This window comes from Tachypleus tridentatus, chromosome 6 (assembly GCF_004210375.1).
Source record: "Tachypleus tridentatus isolate NWPU-2018 chromosome 6, ASM421037v1, whole genome shotgun sequence".
NCBI lineage: Eukaryota > Metazoa > Arthropoda > Merostomata > Xiphosura > Limulidae > Tachypleus > Tachypleus tridentatus.
Genome location: NC_134830.1, coordinates 102,367,660 through 102,390,750, shown reverse-complemented (window position 1 = coordinate 102,390,750; position 23,091 = coordinate 102,367,660). Strand labels below are relative to the sequence as shown.

Sequence of the window (23,091 nt, the reverse complement as noted above, 5' to 3'; positions counted from 1 at the left end):
TCCACATCTAAAAATATTGTATCTGTAAAATAAGTGCTAGTTTTTCTTTTTATAGAAGGTAAATCAATTAGATTGTTACATAGCTCATAAGACTACATCAGAGATGCGATTAGCTTCAGTACAAGACAGTTTTGGGACATCTTTTTTGAGCAGAGTTAGGAAGTTGATTTTTTTTCTCGGTTATTAAATTTGGTGTGTTTATAAATGCACTTGTGTGAAATAGTTTGATTGATTTTTAAATCAAAAGACACAAAACACTTTTAATTTTATTAAAATAATGTTCTCTAACATAAATAAGGATGAAAAAACACCAAATGACACATCATGACTTTAACATAACTTGAGTAAAACTTCATTATTTTCGAGTTATTTGGTTTAACTTTTAAGCTGACCTATAAAGTCTGTGATATTCTGATACAGGATAAACACAGATGCAGTATACTCTCTACAGATACTTCCATATAGGTTACTAAACACTTCTGATTGTATTATTAAACATGTCAACATGTATGTATTTCTCCTCCCTAGGAAGAATATTATCATCTTTTAGCAGAAAAAATTTATAAAATTCAAAAAGAATTAGAAGAAAAAAGACAAAAAAGAAAAGAACAGCAACAACAAGACCCAATACGACAGACACAACAAATTTCGAGTAACATTGGAACTTTATCTGTTACTTCACTTAGGGCATCATCACCTGGTAAGTATGGAACAATTCAGTTTTTATGTCTGTTGACTTGCATTTTGTAGTTATACCTTTCAATTGTAGAAAACTTAAATGATGCTAACACTTTTTGTTTGTGTAACTTATTGTATTATCATTCTTTTGGATTAGAATTTGATTAGCCCTGTTAAATTAAGATATGATTGGTAAGACAATTTTGGGGTTAAAGATTCCAAATTAAAACTGAACTCCAGTGTACTGCTTATCTGTATGAAAATTCTTTTTTGCAACTTTGGCATTGTCAAAGGTGAGAATAAAATGTAGTTTATGAAGAATAAACCAGCCGTAGTGGCATAAAACTTTGTAAATGGTACAGTTACTTTTTCTGCCAAAACATGTAGGGTTTTTAATTGTATAATTTGCTTTTAACTTGTACAGTAAATTTTTCTGCATTTTTAAACATTGAATGTTCATACTTATTTTGTGAAATCTGTGCACAAGAATGGTCTTGGAATATATTTAAATGACATTTCTAGATTATCAAAACAATTACTTATTCAAACTACTTTTTTGTCAGTTGTATTGAAAGATTGATAGTAAGCCAGTAGCTCTTATTAGTCATTTAAACTTTGCAAGTACAAACTTAGATATTTATTGATCCTCCCCTCTTCAAAAACAAGCCATTTTAAGAAAATAAAGTATAAATGTCAGTGATGGTCTTCCAATTATAACATTTGTGATTCTTAAGTGTTTATGCTTGAATTTATTTTTGTGTAAGTATTAATGCTACAGTTAGTTCTAAAATTTACCACTGTGCTTCAATTATAACTTGTGGTATCAATAGAACAATATGCAATTAAACCACTTTCTTTTAATAGTATACTAATAATATAGCATAAAAACATGCATAATAATCTTTATTGTAGTCATATATAAATTTTAAGTTTTCACTTTTACGAGGCAATGTTTGAAAAATCTAGAATTTCTCCTTAGTTTGAGGATTGTGATATTTGCTCTCTTGGCATCCACTTTTCTCATTTATTTACCACCATATAAACTACTTATTATAATATTGTAACTGTGTAGGCAAAGTATAATTTTCATAATCTTTAATCTTATTAGGTTACTCGACTATGATATAAGCATCCAAACCCCTCTTTCTATGCCCACTTGTCACATCTTTTCTTTCAGAAATTGATGCACAATACTATGTTATTTGTAAGCAATAGAAAGCCAAGGTTTTCATTTGTCGGATGATGTGTTCTATTATGCTATTTTCTGCACATAGAGTTGTCAGTTTCACATTCAGTTCAAGTTTGATTTTCATGGTAAACATTTCAGTAAGTTTAAGTGAAGTTTTAATGGCTCTTGTTTCATAGTTAAAATGCCAGAAAAATTATAATAGTTATGGAGCATTGTCTATTTTTGCATGTTGTTTATTTCTGTTTTGTTGTGCATTATTTAATTAAATAAGCAAATATTTAGTGCATTGCATTGCTGCTATCAGTGTAAAAAAATTGGTGTTAAATGTTGACATTTGAGAGCAAAAAAAAAATAACATAAGTACTTTTTCTTGTTTTTCACGTATTTTATTTATTTATTATCAAAATAAAAGTAACCAAAATGTAAGAGTAGGAAATTTTTATGTCAGTTAAGGTTAGATTGGTTGAATCGAATAAAAGCAATATAATAACATTTTTCACAAAATATGCTTGTGAGCAGCTCATGTATAATGTATTGTAATTTGATAGTGTAATGTGAGCTGCCCATTTGTCAAATGATTTATAACTGATAATGGCAGGAAGAGTAGTTAGATGGGATTCAAAGGGCAGTAAAACAATAAAATTTCAGTATAATAAAGTGTTATGAGTTAATATTCATTTAGGATAAACGGATATAGTTTCATTTATGATTTGAAGCCATTTTAGAAAGAGAAAATAGAGTAGTTTAGATTTTTCTCAATTTTTAATTTGTTTTCTTTTTATGAGGTCAGTTAAACTAACAAACTTTGTATGAAGTTAGGGTAGAGAAAATAACTGGTGAAATACAATGTTTTGCCAAAAAAAATTGGAATTTATTTAGAAGGTCGTAGGGATTATAGAAATAAAACTCAAGATTTTTGAGAAAATCACTTAGCACACAGACTATTATATAGAAAAATGTATGATAATGCACACATTTGTTGTGAAATACTTAAGAATAAATCTTGTGTACAGAAGACTTGTAATGTTTATTTGATGCTTGTCATTTTGTGAAGGTATACAAAGTATAACAAATTTCTGTATCAACATTGTAATTAATGCAAAATATTTATGAAATTGATGCTAGTAGTTTCATAGTGACGAAATTAAATTTGTTGTTTTATAGCTTCACTTACACCATCTCAGGATACATTTATCACAGTGAAACAATATGCAAATGATGAAGTTACCAACATGCATGGCTGATTGTTATAATTATGCCTTGGGATTTTCATATGTTGTGACAAATATTTTTTTCTCTTAAGTTATCTTTTCTAATCCAATAAGTTCTGTATTTTTACACTTTAATTGCTCTCATAAGAATAAACAAAAATTTTCATAAAATAAGCAGTTTATTACTTGCCTTTTAGACACTTGTCTTTTTGCCAGCAAGAAGTTGAAGAACTTTAAATCTGCTCTTTTATTAAAATATTGATTATCTATAGAATCCAAATACACGACTTAGAATGCAAATTATTATAAAAGACACAAAACAGAATGTTTTAAAACTTTATTATTTAAGTGGGTTTCTAGGCTATAATTCAGTTTTAAAAAATTTTTTTAGCTGGTTATAATGAACACCATATTAGCAAACAATGAAACTGAAACCAAATATTTCCAGAGAATGGGTTTGATTTTCTTGTGTATATCTCAGTGAAGGAAAAGGCTTGGAGACTATTTTGTGACTTAGGAGCATGTATGGTATAAGTGTCATTTGTGCTAAACTCAAGATCCTTTAGACATTACATAGATGATAAAATTGTTCATTTAAATTTTGAATGGAATCATGTCAAAAGTTGTGACATGCACTTTGAGCCATTCGTGTGCATAGGTTAACTTTTGGTTAGAATTAATTTTTTTTTAAATGTCTTATATCAAGGTGAAATATCATTGAATGGTTTCATTATAATTTGGTACCTATGATGAGTAGGTTTCATGAAATCTTTTAGATTGTGTAGTTATCATTAATAGTGCTTTTGGTCATAATATTGGAAAAGAACTGCGGAATCTTTTTACTGTATAAGATATTTTAGCTTTAAACTCGTATAGGTTCTTATAAGAACACGTAAAATACTTATTCTTTAATAGTAAGTACACGGAGAAAACAGTATACCACTGAATGCAGGACTTCAATTGTAGGTCTCTAACTTATCCATCTACATTTGTTAGTATCTTATATACTTGTATATGTTTCTGTTCTTCTATGATTAAAGGTATATTTTTGTAGGGTCTTTTTCTTGTAACTTGTGTAGTATCCTTGTCATTAAAGGATACAGTGTGTTTGAATAATTAAATACACACAAAAATTATAATAAAACACATTTGAGAAAATTAAAAAGTGATTAATAATAGCAAGTACTTCATCTAACTTTCATGTTTGTCATGGACAATATTTGGTCCTATTATTATTATTCTAAAATTGACTCATTTTTTACATAATTCTTATTTGTATTTTAAAAAAAATATATAAACATTTTGAAAATCTGCTATCTTGAATGAAACATAGATTAAACTTACTATATTTTACAAGGAATTATGGTTGTTTTTGTATGCATGGAATAGTTTTAACACGAATTTTAAAATTAACAAGCAACTTAAAAAACAATGGAGTGATTACAGTATGGATTTTAATATTGTCCTCACTGAAACTGCAGGTTCCAGTACAATTATAGTATCACAACCTCACAGATCTGTCATGGGCCTGCAAAATTCACAGCAGAGAATGCCTCCTCCAAATGTTACTATTCCAGGACCTAGAAGTGAGTTTTTTCCAAGCTCTGCAGGGGTGCATATAAACCAGAATCAAGGAAACTTAAACATTTCTAGTTCAGGACTTTCTGCTATTACATCAGTAGGTGTTCATCTTTCTAAGCTTAACAGCAATGTAGCAAGCACGATAACAACAGTGAGTGCTTCTCCATTTGATCTTGTGATGACAACTTCCACTACTATTTCTACTGCCCCTGTAAGCTCTCAGTATGTGTTATCCAGTGTTGGACCTCATCAAGGGCACTCTCAGTTTGCAGAAAAGATTAAATCAAGACAAGTTACAGTAAGTAGATCATGATTTTATGTGATGTGCGACAGAACTTTATATTTTTATAGAAATAAAAGAAATAGGCTTTGTATTTTTGTTTATTAATGAAAATGTTGAAATTAATTCTAGGTATTCTTCTAGGAAGGTAACATTTCATTGTCTAAGACTAATGTGAATTTGTATCGGTGATAAAAATAAATTACCTGTTAATCCATATGGTGTTAACATAATTTATAGCTTTACTAGGATAATGTTAGTGTTAACACTCCATCTGTGTTCTGTGAATCAGGCTTATCTACTACCTCATTTGTCTTTGCCAGAACTTAGCATATAAAACTAATCATAGGCCTTCATCATCTAGATTTTACAGCTAATTGTTTAAACTTCATCAAGATCAATTCTGTCTTTCTTTTTTCATGAGAAAATAAGAGACATTTATCTATCCCCTTAAGAGAACCCTTCCATTTTGAAAAACCCCTCGGTGTTGATTCCTGTATGTGGTGAGGGGACCTCCCAGGGAAGGTTCTATTCTTTCTGGTTACCTCCTCTGGGATCTAAACATTTACCCACATGTTTGCCGTGTGTGGTGACCCGTGAAGGGGAGGAGAGGATCCTGGTGGTTGAGGGGTCCAACCCTAACACACCACTTTGGCCTTGCATTCCTGTAGACGGGCAGCCTTTGGGTGTTCCCCCTTGGGTCAGTCGGTTGGTCCACTTGGGTTAGTCAACCAAGTACCAGTGTTGGAAGTTCTCAATGGGTGTTGTGGACATTGTGTTTGATGCTGGTGTTTGGGTATAGTGCTCACAAAACCCTGGCATTGCTGCATTGTCCTTGCTTGACATTGTAGTGCGTCCCCTTGTAGGGCTCCATGGTGGTTGGGGGTCAGTGGGTACCGAAATTTTTCTTTTTTCCTATGGATCCTTCTTCAAAAAATTCAACTAAAATAGTGAAAAAACAGTCAATAGGTAAGTGACCACGTCTTGAAGACTCTGAGCAGCAATCTTCGACATCTGTAACACACATACCTCATTTTCTTATATTACATTCTCTTTCAGAAAAACCTTTAGGGCAATTATTCCCCTTTTTATTCAGAAGGGACTAGAGGGTCTTGCTGGCTCTCCAAAGTCAGTAAAGAAGCTTTGATCTGGAGACATATTAGTTGAAACATCCACAACCCACCACAGTGAACTCCTTGAATTCAACGGCAATTGGGGATATACCTATTGAGGTTACCCCTCATGCTACCTTGAATTCATCACGAGGAGTTATTGTTGAGAGGGGATTTGAAGAATGTCCCCGAGTCAGAGATTCTAGCTGGTCTCTCCACTCAAGGAGTTTCTGCAGTGAGGCGCATCTCCACTCGCAAAGATGGAGTTACACTGCCAACAGATACCCTTGTTTTGACATTTACATCATCACATGCACCTGCCACCATCAAGGCAGGTTATCTAATTTACAGGGTATAGCCATACATTCCAAACCCTCTCCGATGTTTCCAGTGTCAGAGGTTCGGCCACTCAAAGACATCATGTCGTGGTTCCCTAACATGTGCTCGTTGTGGTTGCAAGGACCACAATGACTATGAATGTGACATGGACCCACATTGCGTCAACTGCAACGGTTCTCACCCTTCCTACTATTGTTCTTGCCCAAAATGGTTGGAGGAAAAAGAGGTGCAGCATTTGAAAACAACTCATAACATGAGTTATCCTGAGGCTTGGAAATTGCTGCCCGCCACTCCATCTTGGACATATGCTGCTGCACTTTGTTCCACAACTACAGTGGGAGTGCAGACAGATCTCTCTGTGCCTCCAAGAGAATCATTTTCAAAACAAATGACAAGCCTTTTGACCTTCATGGTTAAAAAGGTTGATGAATCGACTTCCACACCCATCTCTGTTCCTCCCATACATTCCAACAAACCTCAAAATCCACATCCTTCAGTTTCAAATACAGGCATTTTTTTCTGATACATCTTTTTTTCCCACCTCAAGAGGCAAAACAATCATTCGTTTGTGTCCTCAGTCACTGGAATCACCCTTCCAATAACAAAGATCTGCCCAATCAACCCAGGGCAGGATCCATGGAGGTTGATAGACCTCCTCCGAATAAGGACAGTAAGGAAAAAAGACATGGTCGTACACAGAAGGGTTCTCCAGCCACATCGCCTACCCGTCATTAAAAATGGCCACCTTGATACAATGGAACTGTCAAGGTTTATGTTCTAATCTGGATGATATCAAAACACTGATTGCTTGCTACCATCCCGTGTGTCTTTCCTTACAAGAAACATTTCTAAAACCTGCTGATACTGTCACCATTCGGCAGTTTTCTCTACAGAAAGGACAGGCTGTGTGATGGACGAGTACATGGAGGGGTGGCACCATTGGTTGATCAGCATGTGCCCACCCTTTGTCACTCAACACACCCTTGGAGGTCGTAGCCATCCATGTTTCCTTGGGTCATACCATCACTGTTTGTTCTCTCTTCCTGTCCCCTGGAGAGACATATGATCAATCAGACCTTGATGCTCTCGTTGAACAGTTGCCGTCTCCCTTTCTAATCCTGGGGGACTTTAATGGACATCATCCCCTCTGGGGAAGTGCTGTTATTGATGGGAGGGGTTGCTCTGTAGAGCATATGCTCTCTGATCACAACCTTTCTCTTTTCAGTACTGGTTCTTCCCCTTATTTTCACGCACCTAGTCAGTCCTTTATCTCTATTGATCTCTCGGTTTGCTCCCCTTCATTATTCTCCCATTTTCATGGAGTATTGACAATAATCCACTAGGCAGTGATCATCTTCCTATACTTTTGAAGGAGACTGGCCGTGGTCGATGCCACCCTACCCGCATGCCCAGGTGGAAGCTGGATCAGGCAGACTGGTCTACTTTCACTGCTCTAACAGAACTTAATCCTGCCATCAATAGATGACTGCGGGGCAGCAGTAACTGAGTGTATTATACAAGCAGGTGCTCAGTGTATTCCTGAAACCTCAACACGTTTTCCATGATATCCTCATCCATGGTGGTATCCTGCCTTCCCCATGGCATGAAAGGCTCAAAAACGGGCCTGGGATACTTTCCGTAGATATCCCACACTTTCAAACTGCATCGCTTTCCAACAGGTTGATAAGACGTCAAAGCCAGAATGAATCTTGGATTAAGTTCACAACTAGCATATCTTCTACCACCAGTTCAAAGGTCATATGGAACAGGTTTCGACAGGTCAGTGGGCACTACAATTCTGTCCCCGACTCGATCTTACTCTCTGATGGCCAAGAGGTAGCTGATGTCCGGAGCATCACTGATACTCTAGGTGAAAGCTTTTGCCGGGTATCTAGCACTTCTGCTTGTTCCTCCACCTTCTTGGCCATCAAGACTCAGGCAGAGCTTTCACCCCTTTTTTTATTTCAAACTGATTATCCCTTTGACAATAATCATCCCTTTACACTGGTGGAACTGAAAATGGCCCTTTATCGGTCTGGCAGTACATCTGTTGAACCTGATGATATACACTATGACATGCTGCGCTATCTCTCTCCTGCTTCTGTTGTTATTCTTCTAATTGTTTTTAACCAGATGTGGCAGGAGAATGTTTTTCCTAATGCCTGGTGCCAGGCTATTATCTTACCTTTCTCTAAGTCTGGGAAAGATCCCAAGATTCCTTCAAACTACTGTCCAATTGCTTTGACTAACTGTCTCAGTAAGACCTTAGAGAGGATGGCTAATGCTCATCTTGTTTGGTTCCTCGAATCAAACAACCTCCTCCTGCCCACCCAGTGTGGGTTCCGAAGACAGCACTCCACCATGTACCACCTAATTCGACTTGAAACGTCAATCAAAAAGCCTTTCTCAAATGACAACATCTTGTATCAATATTGTTTGACATTGAGAAAGCTTATGACACAACATGGAGGTGTGGCATTTTGCGAGACCTCCATATATATGGGTTACGATGCCATCTACCAATGTTTATTGAAAATTTTTTAATGGACAGGAGATTCCAAGTTCATGTGGGTTCGTCACTTTCCCGTTCTTTTGTACAGGAACTTGGGGTCCCTCAGGGCTGTGTTATGAGTGTCACACTTTTCAGTATAAAGATTAATGCCATCACTGAACAACTCCCTCTCACTGTTGCAAGCAGGCTCTATGTCGATGACTTTCACATCTCGTGTCAGTCGTCGAACATGAGATATATATTGATTGGCAACTACAAACTGCCCTCAATCATGTACTGAAGTGGACCATGGTGAATGGCTTTAATTTCTCTCTCTCTAAAACTATTTGCATGCACTTTTGCCGCCAACGGGGTATTCACCCTGATCCTGAACTCCATATCGATGTAGTTTCGCTGCCAGTGGTCCCTGAGACCAAGTTCTTGGGGCTTATCTTTGACCGTAAGCTGATTTTTATACCTCACTTAAAGCAGCTACGGGTCAAATGCACAAGAGCACTGAACATCCTCCGTGTCATCTCTACCACCAGTTGGGGAGCAGATCAATGTTCTTTGTTGAAGATATATCATGCTCTTATTCGCTCGAAACTTGACTATGGATTGATGGTCTATGGTTCTGCCAGACCCTCAGCCTTAAAGATGCTGGACCCCATTCATCATCAAGGACTTCGACTCTGAACTGGGGCTTTCCGCATCTCTCCATTTCAGAGCTTATACGTAGAATTTCATGAATCTTCTCTGCATCTTCACCGTTTGCAACTATCTTTACTATATTCTTCGAAACTTCGTTCCTTATCAAAGCATCCCACCTGCGGATGTGTTTTCCTTCCTCAGTGGGCTATACTTATTCAGAACAAACAATCTGCCATTGCTCCTTTTTGCCTTCGTGTCCAGGTGCAATTGGATGAATTGGGTCTGTCCATGAATAACATTGCAGAATCCACTGGTCAGCCCATCCAGCCATGGCTAATTACAGTCTCCAAATGTGACCTTTCTTTAAGTCATTTGAGAAAGGCAGATACTCCCGATTGGAAGCACCGTCTTTTATTTACTGAACACCTTTCGATCAATCTTTCCATTCCAATTTATAAGGATGGTTCCAAATCAAGTAACTCTGTGGACTCTGCCATGATTTGTTGCGGTTCAGTGGTTGCGTGCAGAATCTTCTCCACAGCTTCTGTGTTCACTGCTGAACTGTACACCATTTATCTTGCCCTGGATCATATTGAAGCTAAGCAGTACTCCAACTGCACTATTTATACTGACTCACTTAGTTCTCTACTGGCCCTAGAATTGCTTCATGTTGGGTCACACTCTGTTTTTGCTGATATTCAAAACCAACTGGCCCATTTCTTATTAACATCTACTTCTATACAGTTTTTCTGGATACTAGACCACGTTGGTATTCACAGGAACGAGCTTGCAGACACAGCAGCTAAATCTATCTGCTCTGGCACTATCACCACTGTGCCTATTCCATACATGGACTATGGTCGTGTATTCAAGGCTCGGCTCCGTGCCAGCTGGCAGTCAACTTGGAGTGAGCAACGCAACAACAAGCTTTTCCAAATAAAATCCTATATTAGACTTTGGTCGTCTAGCTTCCGTAAGGTTCGGAAGAAGGAAGTTGTTCTAACTAGACTATGCATTGGTCACAGTTTTTTAACTCATCGTTTTCTTTTACCTGGAACTGATGCACCAGTGTGTAGTTTCTGTAACACTCAAATCACTGTAAGCCACATTTTACTTTCTTTCCATTGTTACAACTTTCAATGACGGCACTATTTTAAACATGTTCTGTCCCAAGGTTTGTCTATAACATTAGACATTGTTATTAGTGATGGTGACACTGTCCACCTTGATAAAGTTTTTAATTTTTTAATGGCCATTAATCTTTTTAATGTCATTTAAGTGTTTGATATTTATTCATTACACCTTTTTAATTGTAGTTCCCTTTTAAGAGTCTCAATCTCTCTAGTTCAATTTGAAATTGGAAAATGGCCATGACATTAAATAACTTGATACCAGGACTGGAAAGACCAACTTCAGGTGACTAACGCTGCTGTTTCAACTACCCGTTAGTTGTCCTGGCGAGCTATTATTACAATTTTGCTCCATGTCTTTTAACACTTTTATTACTTTACTTTTTGATACTGGCCATAATGACACATGACCTGGAACCAGGACTGGAAAGGCCAACTTCAGGTCACTGACGGTGGTTCTTGTACTTACCTGTTAGTCTTCCTGGGGGTTATGTTCATTACCATTATGCTACAGAAAGTCATTTACTCTGCTTTCTCTCTTAACATTGTAGTCTAGGTGTCAACATCAGTTTTATGCTTTTTCTGTTTTTTAGTGCTGTTTTGTTTTACCTTCATTTCCTTTTATGACTTTTACTACATTTACTTTATTTTTACCTTTTTACTGGACGTTTAGCGCAGATAGCCTAGCTGCTTTGTGCTATAAAACACTAAATCAACCAACCAACCATTTTGAAAAATCATCTTATTAGCCTTCCTCCGATACTTTTACAATCAGCTGTTACTTTTCTTAGATAAAATGACCACAATTTTACACAGTATTTCAAGTAAGGCATAACTAGTGCTTCATATAGAGATAAGTGCTTCTTTTTCCCTTATAATTAATGTTTGTGTGTATTTATATGTATGTATATATATGGTGTAAAGTTTTAGCAGCTTTGCTGTTAGCAATAGAACATTGTTTGATATTCTAACTCTGTTAAGTTCTGGCACATTGAAACTTTATGTTTTATAATTTCCAAAAATTACATCCAAAGCTCAAATAAACAGTTTACTAGTAATTGTGTCAATAAATTAATATCAGAATGTATCTTATAATTAATATTTCTATATTATATAAGTATTAATTAGTTTTCAAAGAAGATGAAACAAATTCTCAGTTTCTATAGTGAAATGTGAGTGCTTTCAGTTTTACCCTTTTAATTTGTATAATTTCAATAATACATCATATTTGCTGTCTGTCATGTAAACACAGTCTGCATATAATTTCTTGGTTCAGTGCATAATTTCATCATTCTAACTGTTCTCTGTTCAGTGAGATATCAATAAATTTACCCAACCCATAGTAGAAACCCTGCCCATTTATCTTTTTTTTTCAAGGTAGTTTTCAAAAACCACATCATTATTTGTTGTGCATGTTTATAACCAATAAACAGAGCTTATTCTGAAATCTACGCTTCCCATAGTCCTTATGAAATTGATAGTAATAGATGTTCAACTAGAAGTCTTGATTATGTAATGTGGTTGTAAGCAAAATTAAAGCTTGTTGCATTCAAGGATTTTTTCTAAACTTACTAATATTACTTACAAAGTTAAATTGTAGTTGTTTTATATTTTCTTTTTTAGTGAATTATTTATTACTTGATTTCAGATGCATACTTGAAAGGTAAATAATTATTTTTTGTGAGGAAAAGTTTAACAATTTTAAACTTGTTAGGTAGTGAATACAAGACTTCAGGCATACAGCAGGTGAGCATTTGTGAATCTGCCAAGTGTCTCCCCACCATGATATTCTGCTTTTCAGAGATGAATAAACTGTATGTAAAAATGTAAAAAGTTGAAATTGTGAATAACATCACCTTGAGGTGTGGAAACAAATTATTTACCAAAAGAAGAAAAAAGAAAAATTTATTTCATTTCACATTGATAATTCAGCAACAATTTGTACTAGGAAGGAAAAAGTAACAAATACATATTTACTTATAGAACCAAAACAAAGTAAAAATATAAGTAATCTTGTAGATAAAAAATTGCTCTTTCAAATAGCACTTCCAACTCATTCTTTGAGAGACAGGATGGCAAGAAGAGGTTGTCAAGTGGGCTTAAAATTCTTGTATATGTTTTAAGTAAGACAAGATTTGAGGTTCTAAATGTATACTGTGGTTATGTCAATATCTGTGGCATATGTTTCTAATTACATGAAATATCAGGGAATCATATGAATGTAGAAAGGAAATTAGAATGAGCAACTTGGTGAACAGTTACAGTTCAGTTATAATGCAACTATAAAAGATCAGAAAATGTAGACTTTGACCTTACAGTTCGCATAGGGTTGATAGCATTTGTCTTTTTCCCATCTGCATCATTGTGATTTTCTTGGTACCTTATGAAAAAACATTTGTAAACATTTTAAATACACCAAATCATACTCTTCCCATCATCCAGATAATATATGAAATTTTCAGAAAAGTTAGCAGATTAGCACTGCAAGATTTTCCTGTAGTGGGTACATGTTAGCTACCTTTTATGATAAACTTCACTGGATGATTTTGTAATTTTTTTTTTATCAGACTCTCAGAATTTTTCTCACTGTTGAAGTAAAATTGTCTGGCTTAAAATATTCAGGGTGGTTTTTATCACTTACTTTAAAAATTGGGTAACATTAGCAACTCTTCAGTTCTCAGGTACCTGGTAACTGTCTTTTATTATCTGCTGTGCAGTAGTCTGAAATACAGTGTAGTTTCAGTTTTTAATTACCCTTTAGAATGAGATTGATCAGTTAGAATTGTAAACAAAAGCTGAAATATTTGTGAGGTTGGAAAATGTGGAATTTTGTGTGAATAGTTCAGTTTTTTTTGGTTTTTTTCTTTCAGAAACAATATAGCTGTTCTTGTTTGCTTTTCAGTCACTGGCTGTTCATACTTGTTAATGCTTTCTTTAGCTAAGTGTATAATTATCAATGTAATGCAGAATTTTTTCATACATATATTTATTTTGAAGATTATGATAAGATTTTTTGTGCAAACATTGATACCTTGTTATTATGAAACATAGAAATAATTAAAAAAAAACAACTGTTTTGAAGTTATGGCCCTGGAAAAATTCAGATGTTTCAGTGAAATACCCTTTGTCTTTTTATCCATGGTGTCTGTCCAAGCATTTGTCTCTCTCTCATTTACATTAACCACTTCCTTCATTGATTGCTTTTGAAAAGCTGCATACATGGGCAGGTAAAAATCAACATTTACTTTTGAAATGATGGGTAAACAGACATAAATAGCGTTGATGACAAACATTATTTCACAAGCAGGATATTCTACACTAATTTTTTAAAAATTAACAACACTTGCTATTATTTTTGAAAATTTGACATAATGTAAAGAATAAAAATGTAAATTTACCATATGTTATTGTTGAGTAGCTCTTAGAATGACTAAAAGTTTTAACAATTACTTTTCACAGTGAACATTATAAGTTGTTTGGAGTTATGGTTTGAAGTGCAACTGAGAGTGCAACACAATTAGCCTTTTTTAAAGTCCATGAAATAATATAAATTTATAGATTACTTAAACTTCTTCTAGCACAGTATTTTATTTTATATACTGTCCTGGATTTTCTTTTTTTAAAATCTGTATGCACCCTGCTTATTGATTTGTTTGAAAAAATGTTAATTTCAAGTATAGCAAACCCAAGTTCCTGTGTCAACAACTCAAACTTGTGTAACTGCCTCTTCAATTAGTAGACTCAACTTTCCTGTACATATTTCAACTAATGCAAAAACAGCTCGTTTGAGTTGAGAAAATATTTTACATAGAAGAGCGAACAACGTTTCGACCTTCTATGTAAAATATTTTCTCAACCCAAACGAGCCGTTTTTGCATATAAATTTCTCAACAAGTGGGTTTCTCGACATCACTGAAAAATAAACATTCTTAGCTTGTATGTGAAATTTTTCCCTTTCCCTATTCTTTCACCCACATTTTAATTTTGCAACTAAATCTCATAAAAAAAAATTAATAATAATAAAACACAATGTAAAAAGTTGATTAGTATTGATTTGGATTTGCACATCCAGAAATGCAGAATTTTAAGGCAGGAACTGTTAAGTGGAATTTGGTGTAATAATGATGATTTAAAAAAAAAATTATTGCATATTTTGAAAACACACAGAAAATAAACTTTCAAAAGGCCAGAAAGAAAAATTAACAGAAAATTAAATGTTAATAACATTTCTTTCTGTAGTAGCTTATCATTATCCTATCATTACTGTGTATTTGTGTAGAAATTTTTTAAACAGGATCTGGTGTTTTACTTGTTTTTTCACTAGAATGCTTTTTTTTTTTTTTATTACGCTTAGGTTTGTGTTTTCCAGAATAGTTGTAACAAAAGTCTGTGGCTTAATCTACTGACGGTTACTATTCACAGTTAAGAAGGGTGGTTACAAAAAACACTTTCTACTGTTTGGTTAATAAAACAAAAAATGTAAAAGGAGATTGCAGTGTGAAACATGAGAAAATGTATTTTAGTAATTTTTACATTCTACAATAAATTATTTTTAAATGAAGAATACTTATTTTTGGAGCCTGAAGGTTAATAATTTGCATCTCTATAGCCTTTAATGTTCTTAATACTTGCTCAGTAATTTTGACCAATCCTTTAAATTGCCAGGTAAACATGAAAGTAGCCATATTATAGCTTTTAATGTGATGTGGTACATCTTTATGAAATTTCCTAAGCTTTTAGTAAATATAGTAAGTCTTTTGTGTACAAAAATACATTTTATTTTTTTATTTTTTTCCATAAAGTGAATATATGAAGTTAGTGTTAACTGGTCCAATCACAAAGTGTTATGATTAGTTTTTGGTTTTTTTTCATCTTGCATATTTCATATTTTCTAGTTATAGCCTCTTAAAACTTTTTAAAAATGTTTCTTCAGCAAAACTCTTTTGCATCTTTTATTTTCTCTATGATAAATACAGGTATTTCATCAGTTTAATTGACCTTGTAACTACAACAAAAAATACTACATAAATCTGTATAGATAGTACACTTGCTATTTTCTGTCCAGAACTTTTCTTGCAAAATTTTCAATTAAATGCTAAAACTCTCATATCATTATAAAGGTCATTGTCTGAGGAGTCTCAATTTAGGATCACCATACCTATTTTTTGCTTAGTCAAACATTTTCTGCAAAAAGTATGATATATGATAGCACAATGTTGTTGTTATCATGTGATGACTAATTTCAATTTCAGCTCTAGTTTTTTTTATTTGCAAAGTATTTCATATACATTAATTAACTATATATGTAATTTCCTAAAAAGAATGAATATTACACTAAATAGAGTTTCTGTGGGCATTCTTGACTTGTTTAGGGCAAAAATACATGTACAATTTATTCAAAATTATATTTTTATCAGTTTGTGAACATGCATTCAGACATTTCTACATATTCAGCTCAGTTTGTTTTCATTACAACTTAATATACACTTTATTTTGCAATAATTTAATTTCAGTTCATTTCATAGACTGCTATAACACCTTTTAGCTACTGTTTTTTTTCTATGGGCTTTGTTTCAGTTTTATGAGTTCCATTGTTTCATCTCATAACACCATGTCATACACTGAACGCTCATAACTCTTTCATACTTTGTACACTATTATAAATAGCATTATTGTTTACTTTGTCTAATTTTATTAATAAAATTGTGATTTATTGTTTTACTGCATTCAGTTTTTCTCAAATAAACCAGGATTTATCACTCTAACACAACGATTACAAGGACATGTAACTGAAAGAGTTTGTGAAAAATAATAGAATAAGAAAAATTCAAGCAAACGGCATGAAAATTACTGCAAATGTTTTGTGGGTTGTAGCTAGTTACAATTATTTATCCTACACAACTTAAGGTTTATAACAATTTACCTCAGTTTCTATATAATTGTTTTATAGTTATTTGAACCATTTTAACAATTAATCTTGTGGTACAAACTATAAATTACATGTTAAACACATAGCTTAAGTTACATGAGTTAGTTGTGGGGATATCTGTGCAGAAATATTTTGTATTATCTAACATCTAATGTAAGTATCTAATTTTTTACATTTAAGTTACTTTCATAACAAATTAAAAAATACCTAAAAAACAAAAAAATTATATATGTGCTTTTCTTCTGTTGTTTTTTTTAATTACTTTTAATTTTTGTAATGATGGCAGTAGTATGTTAAATAATTTTCATTGATTTAAAATATATGCTCAAGATGAAATAGAAACTTGTGCCAAGCAGGCAATGTTCTAAAACTATTGTAATTTAACTGACTTTCTAACCAAAGCACAAGTACCTTAAAATATTTCCACTGTGTATTTGATCTGAACTTGATGATGATAACTTTCAAGGTAGCATTATACATTATTTGGTAAATTGAAATGTCATGGGGAATTGTTGGCACTTTGTGGAAAAAAAAAAGTTTTTCATGGATGGGTTTGAAAAGTGGGTTTATTAACTCAGTTTATGCTTCCATAAACAAAGAATGTTGAAACCTGTAACAATTTGACTTTAGGACAGAAAGAAGACTGTCACTTTATCAGGCATGGGATAAATGACCACATAGCAGATGACAGAAAAGTGTCCATATCTATAGTATCAATAAGACTGAACAAGAATAGAATATTAGGTTCTTTAGAATTTACAAAACCTTTACTTTGATCTCCAAATATTGTCAATGGACTTAAATTTGATAAAAAGCACAAAAACTGGACTGTTGATGTTTGGTAAAAGGTATTATGTGTGGAATATTTGGGTCAAAATGTAGGTTGTATGTCTAGCAGGGTGAAAATACTTCCATGTATTGCACCTACCATGAAGCACTGTGGAGGTAAAGTGATGGTTTTGGAGTGTTTTTTTTCTGCTGAGGTAAGAGAAAATAGTTGCAAAATCCAGGGAATTATGGACCTGTACAAGTACAATTAGATAATAATCCTTCATGGTATACCCAGTGGTTTGCAAATTATTAGTGACCTCAAACAGTTATCAAACCTATGCAGAAATTACTCAGCTAAGAAAGAAGATGCTGAAGGCATTAATGTGATAGTGATCCTTGTAGAGCTACTATCATAACCACTTTGAGCAGATCCAAGATTTACTAGATCAAAAACTTTACAAATCAAAAGTAACCTCTAAAGGAAGTGCATTGGGGACATTCCATCTAATTGTACTGTAGCTAATCCCACTAATTACTGTTGGTGTTTTGTGTGTATTTTATGTAGAAAGTGATTTTTTTTTGTTCAGGTGTTTAGTATTGTAAAAGGCAAAAATATAAAATTATTGTATATTATAAAGTATTTGTGTGAACTCTACTAACAATGAAGAAAAATAGTGAGTTGGTGATTTTTGATTTTGTTATTCTAACATACAATATTATATTGAAGTTTGTTTTGTTCAAGTATTGAATTAAATCTTCTAATTTTATTTATTTGTTTATTATTTTTAGGTACCAGTTATGCATTTAACACAACTGCAACCTTCTGGAAGTCCAGTGGCTGGTAAGCCTCAAAATTTACCTTCACAGATATCACCTCATCCTATACCCCATTCTGTTCCTCTTCCTCATTCATCAACACCTCAACCTGAGTCGCAGCAAACAATAATACAGCAACCCCCTAGAGCAGCATCAGTACCAGGAACTACAGGAAATTCTCTTCAGACTCCTTGTACTTCTCATAATATGTTTGAAGATCAGTTACAGAGGATATCGTCAAACCATCACCAGAATCTTCAGATCTCAGAAAAGGCATTATCTAATTTGACCAAAATTGACTCTCAACCATCAAACTTAGACAGTACTTCTGAGGAAGTTCTGTTTTCATCTGGACAAAAAGATACATTGAAAAGTATTGGTGGTGTTACTGTGCAAGTTCCTACTTCTTCAGTTACTTTAACATCTACATTTGTTTCTACTGTTACTACCGTTACACCATCAGCTACTGTATCAGAAACACCTGCTTGGGATCTTAATAAAGTTATAGACAGTACAGGTATCGGTAAAATTGCAGATAATACAGTTATTAAAACGGAAATGGAATCTACAGATATAAAACCTGAAGAAAAAATTGAAATAAAAAAAGAAATACCAGATGAAAATATTACAAAAGGTTGTAATTCTTTCAGTACATGTGTGAAGGAAGAATTAACATCAGGAAAACATGATTCTTTAGTTTCCCAATCCAGTTCAACTTCAGAATCAACTTGTGATACTGATGTAAAAAGTGAATTAGTGGAAGCAGGTTCTCATCCACTACCAAAGCCAAAACCAAATAAAAAAAGTAAGTACATTAAAAAACAGTTTTCTTTTAATCACTTTATTTTTAACTAGGTTTTTCATTTGTCTTTGTAAACCTTGAGGAAAAATAGTACATAAAAAAGCAAAAATTCATTAAAAAAATTGAATGAGTGAGTATTATATTTTCAACTGTTGCCAGAATGAAATAATTGTAAAACTTCTTTTGATTTTTGTGTGTATTTAAGCATTTAATGCTTAAAAGAGAAAACAATTTAGAAGCGTATTGCAGTAATACTTTAAAGCAGGGGAATAAAAGAAAAATTTCAAAAGCCTTGGAGAAAGAAATGGGCATAAGAATTTAAATTGTACAGTTAGTACTATAAGTTAGCAGCAAAAATTCAGGAATTTAACATGTATCTCTAAGTATGACCAGTTCAATACTGTAGGTGTTTAACACATCTTGAATATGTAACTTAGAACTGCTTCATAAGTACACCCAATGAAGTGGAAAATCTTGTTCATTTACAAGTAGCATTGACACTACATAAATTTGAACTAGCAATTTTGTATTACTTAAAACATACCAGTAATTTTTTTTTTCCACTTGATACATTTTATACATTAGGTTACTTTTAATGTAGTGGTACATTTTTTGACATTTTCCAAGTAATTGTTTCTTAACCACCATTTGTAGAAATAATTCTTCCATGACCAGGTTTAATTTTTAGATACACAGTAAAACCAAAGGTCATCTAATATTTGCATATCTTTAATAAAAGTTCCCCTCTTTTAAAACATAAACAATGAGTGTAATATAAACATTACAAGAGATACATTTCATTGTTAATTTTGTTGTTAACTTACAAATGAAGTGTGGAAGTGTTGTTGTGTAATATAGGTATGTTGGTTCATTCATCTGTGCTTTTGTATTGGAAAACATGACAGAACAAGAAATATATTTAGTGCTTAACTTGGTGATTTATTTCTCTCTCTGTAAAACAGACATTTAACCTAAGGTTACTTCAAACTGCATATTAAGAGTAGAATGTGGTCCTAGCTGATGCAGTTTAGATGTGCCAATACCCTAGAAACATAAGAATAATCTTTGCTGTATTGATAGTCAATAAAAGTCTTCTGCCAGGTGTTTTATGTAATTTGGCCTTCAGAACTACCACTTATCTTTACATGTACCCATGGCAATGGTCTGTAGGGGGAATGCAGGTACCTCTGTGTCACTGAAAGTTAAAAGACTAAAATTTTATGTTCCCATTAATTTATTATTTGAACCATCATATATTTTTCTAGTGGTGAGTAAGAAAAATGACTTAATTTGTTTTACAATGCATTTACATGTATTTTTAGTTTTTAAACCTGATGAATTACGACAAGCATTAATGCCTACGTTGGAAAAGCTATACAGACAGGATCCAGAGTCACTTCCTTTCAGACAACCAGTAGATCCTCAGCTTCTACAAATACCTGTGAGTGTGGTATTTGATATTATATTTACACACGCACACACTCATATTTGTTGCATGTCTGAAAATAGATAACTTTTGTATCAAATATATATATTGTTGCATGTTATCACTACAAAAAAAAATTCAGGTTTCTTCAGTAGGATTTGTAGTCTTGATGATACTTCAGAACTTTTATTAATTTTTTCTAATGCAGAAACTAATAATTAGGATTATTTAGAAGAGGTGAATTAAGATATAACTTGTAATATCTTATATTTTGTATGTTTCTGGTTATCATTTTCAACTGCTTTCTGTCTTTTATTACCTCACCTCCATCAGAATGAGCACATGTTGATAGGTGCTAAAAATTTGTCTTTGATACAAGTGATTTTTACAAACTTATAATAATAATGATTGAATCCGTAAAACCAAAATAGATTTGTTGGCAAATTGAAGAATCTGTAAAACAGTGCACTTCAATATGTTACAACCAGTTCTATAACCCTCTTGCTAAAGGCAAACTTTTTTGAATATATCACAAGGCTTTTTTTGAATTACATTTAAAAAGTTAACTTTTATTTTAAGTCAACAAGCAAAAAAAAATAAGGCCCTGGTGAGTACTGTGTTTCATGTTTTTCATGTGTATTCTTTATTTATCATTATAATGATAACTAAAATGTAAAAGTTAGAAACTTTTAAGTTAAATTGGATAAAGAATATTAGTGTTAATTTTTCATGATGTGTGCTCGTGGGCAACTCTCAAGTTGCCTGTGCATTACCTAATTTGATGGGGTGACATGAGTTACACGTTTCACAAAATATTTATGATGTGTGAAATGGGAATATTAGTTATACAAGGTTCTGAGTGCAGTGAAACAGAATTTAAGTAGAAACAAATGTATGCTGTTCCAAGTTTAATTCTGTTTAGAATAAACAAATATAATTTCATGTTACAATGTTAGAAAGAAAAATAAAGGGTAATTTAGATATATTTGAAATATTACTTGGTGGTTACAACATTAGTTAAATTTCTCAACAGTGTATTGAACTAAGGTAGAGAAAATATAACATTTTAGTGAAAAAGTTTAGAATGTGTTTAGGAAATTCTAAAGGAGGGTTAAGCTTTAGGTTCAGTCAATGGAGTCTGTAATGAGAGAGTTAAATTGCATATAGTGTATTCAATTACAGTATAAACTTAAGTAACAGACATATGTACACACACTTATTTAGGATACTTATAATGTACATTGAATTATGTAATTTAGAAGATACTTGTATACTCAAAGAAAGTAAAGTATTTGTATTATAATGTGTTCATACAAAACAAGACATTAAAAAAATGAGTTATCATTCATGAAATATATAGCAGTTGAAAGGCAATTTAACCCAAATATTGTAGATAGAGCAGTTAATGAATTTCGTAATAGGGAAATAATAGATCAAGGTATCATTTTGAAACCAAGTAATGATAAAATTGAAAAGGAATGTTTAGAGTTTCTATTTATTCTATGTTTAACTACTGGTTAATTTAAAATTTTAAAAAACAACAAATGTTTTGCTCTATATTTAAACTTATAAATAATAAAATTTTATGCAGTAGGAAAGATGATGTACAGTTAATGGATAAATATGGAATTTATAAAATTGAATGCAAATGGGGAAGTATCTACATTGGGAAAACAAAATGTACTTCAAAATACTCTATAGTCAAGCATAAGCTGTATAAAAAATGAAAGAAAAAAATGGAAAACTTTGATACAGCAGAACATGCAAGTAAAACCTACAGTTAACGTATTGTTTGAAAAACAGTTGTATTGACTAAACCTTAAGGTGTTGCAGCAACTAATACTCGTGAATTACCGGAACTAATGAAATTTATAAATAATAGTAAATTACTAAATGGAAATGAAGGTCCAGCAGATATCTAAGAATGTGGTGAGTTGTTATGATATTTATGCACAAATATAAAATGTGTAATTCATCACTTGTGACTTCATTCCTGAAGATGAAGCATTTAGAATCATTGTTTGGAAATGATTTTGTGTACTGATTTTAACATTGTTTATATATTATTTTATAATTATTGCCTTTTTTGCCAAATTTCACTTGTTAAACTTATCTTATTTTACAAACAAATGATAGGATAATGTTCTTAACTTTTTTGGCTGAACTTGATTGGCCAAAAAGTGTTACTGTTATTACTTTTGCTAATTTTTTAGTTTTTTATATCTGTATATATTTTTAAAGCTGTAATAACTTGTTTAGTTTAATTTTATTGCCTCTAGAATTCAGTCAGTTAGTACTTGTATAATTTTGTACACCTTTTTCATAAGAATGTGATTTTTTTGAGAAATAAAAAATTATTTTTGTCAGAATATCTGTGACATGCAATACATTGATAAATAAAATGTATGTGATTTTTGGTATTCTAGTAATCATTGTCAACTGCGCAAAGCAACAGTGAAACCATTTGTAATTATTTTTGGAGTGACTTATATTCCAACTTACCTAGGCCATAGAGTCAGTGAATCAAATTCTGATAATGTTTGAAGCATTTCACAAGAATCTGAAAACGTTTTTTTTTCTTTTAAATTTCATTGCAGTATAAAATTACGTACATTCCTCTTAATTCTTTCATTCCCCCAAGGTTTTACATTTACAACTTTCAAGCTTAAATTTGTTTTTTGTTTT

General features: G+C 32.7%; 1 protein-coding gene across 3 annotated transcripts in view; it reads left to right on the top strand.

Moving 5' to 3' along the window:
- The window catches only part of LOC143253206 (CREB-binding protein-like), a 130,713-nt gene that overhangs the window by 55,633 nt on the left and 51,989 nt on the right, over positions 1 to 23,091 (top strand). For all 3 annotated transcript variants that reach the window (XM_076506670.1, XM_076506668.1, XM_076506669.1), the window contains 4 exons: positions 529 to 700; positions 4,560 to 4,957; positions 18,152 to 18,983; positions 20,303 to 20,421. In XM_076506670.1, coding sequence (XP_076362785.1) covers positions 529 to 700; positions 4,560 to 4,957; positions 18,152 to 18,983; positions 20,303 to 20,421 — 1,521 coding nt within the window. The remainder of the gene's footprint in view (positions 1 to 528; positions 701 to 4,559; positions 4,958 to 18,151; positions 18,984 to 20,302; positions 20,422 to 23,091) is intronic.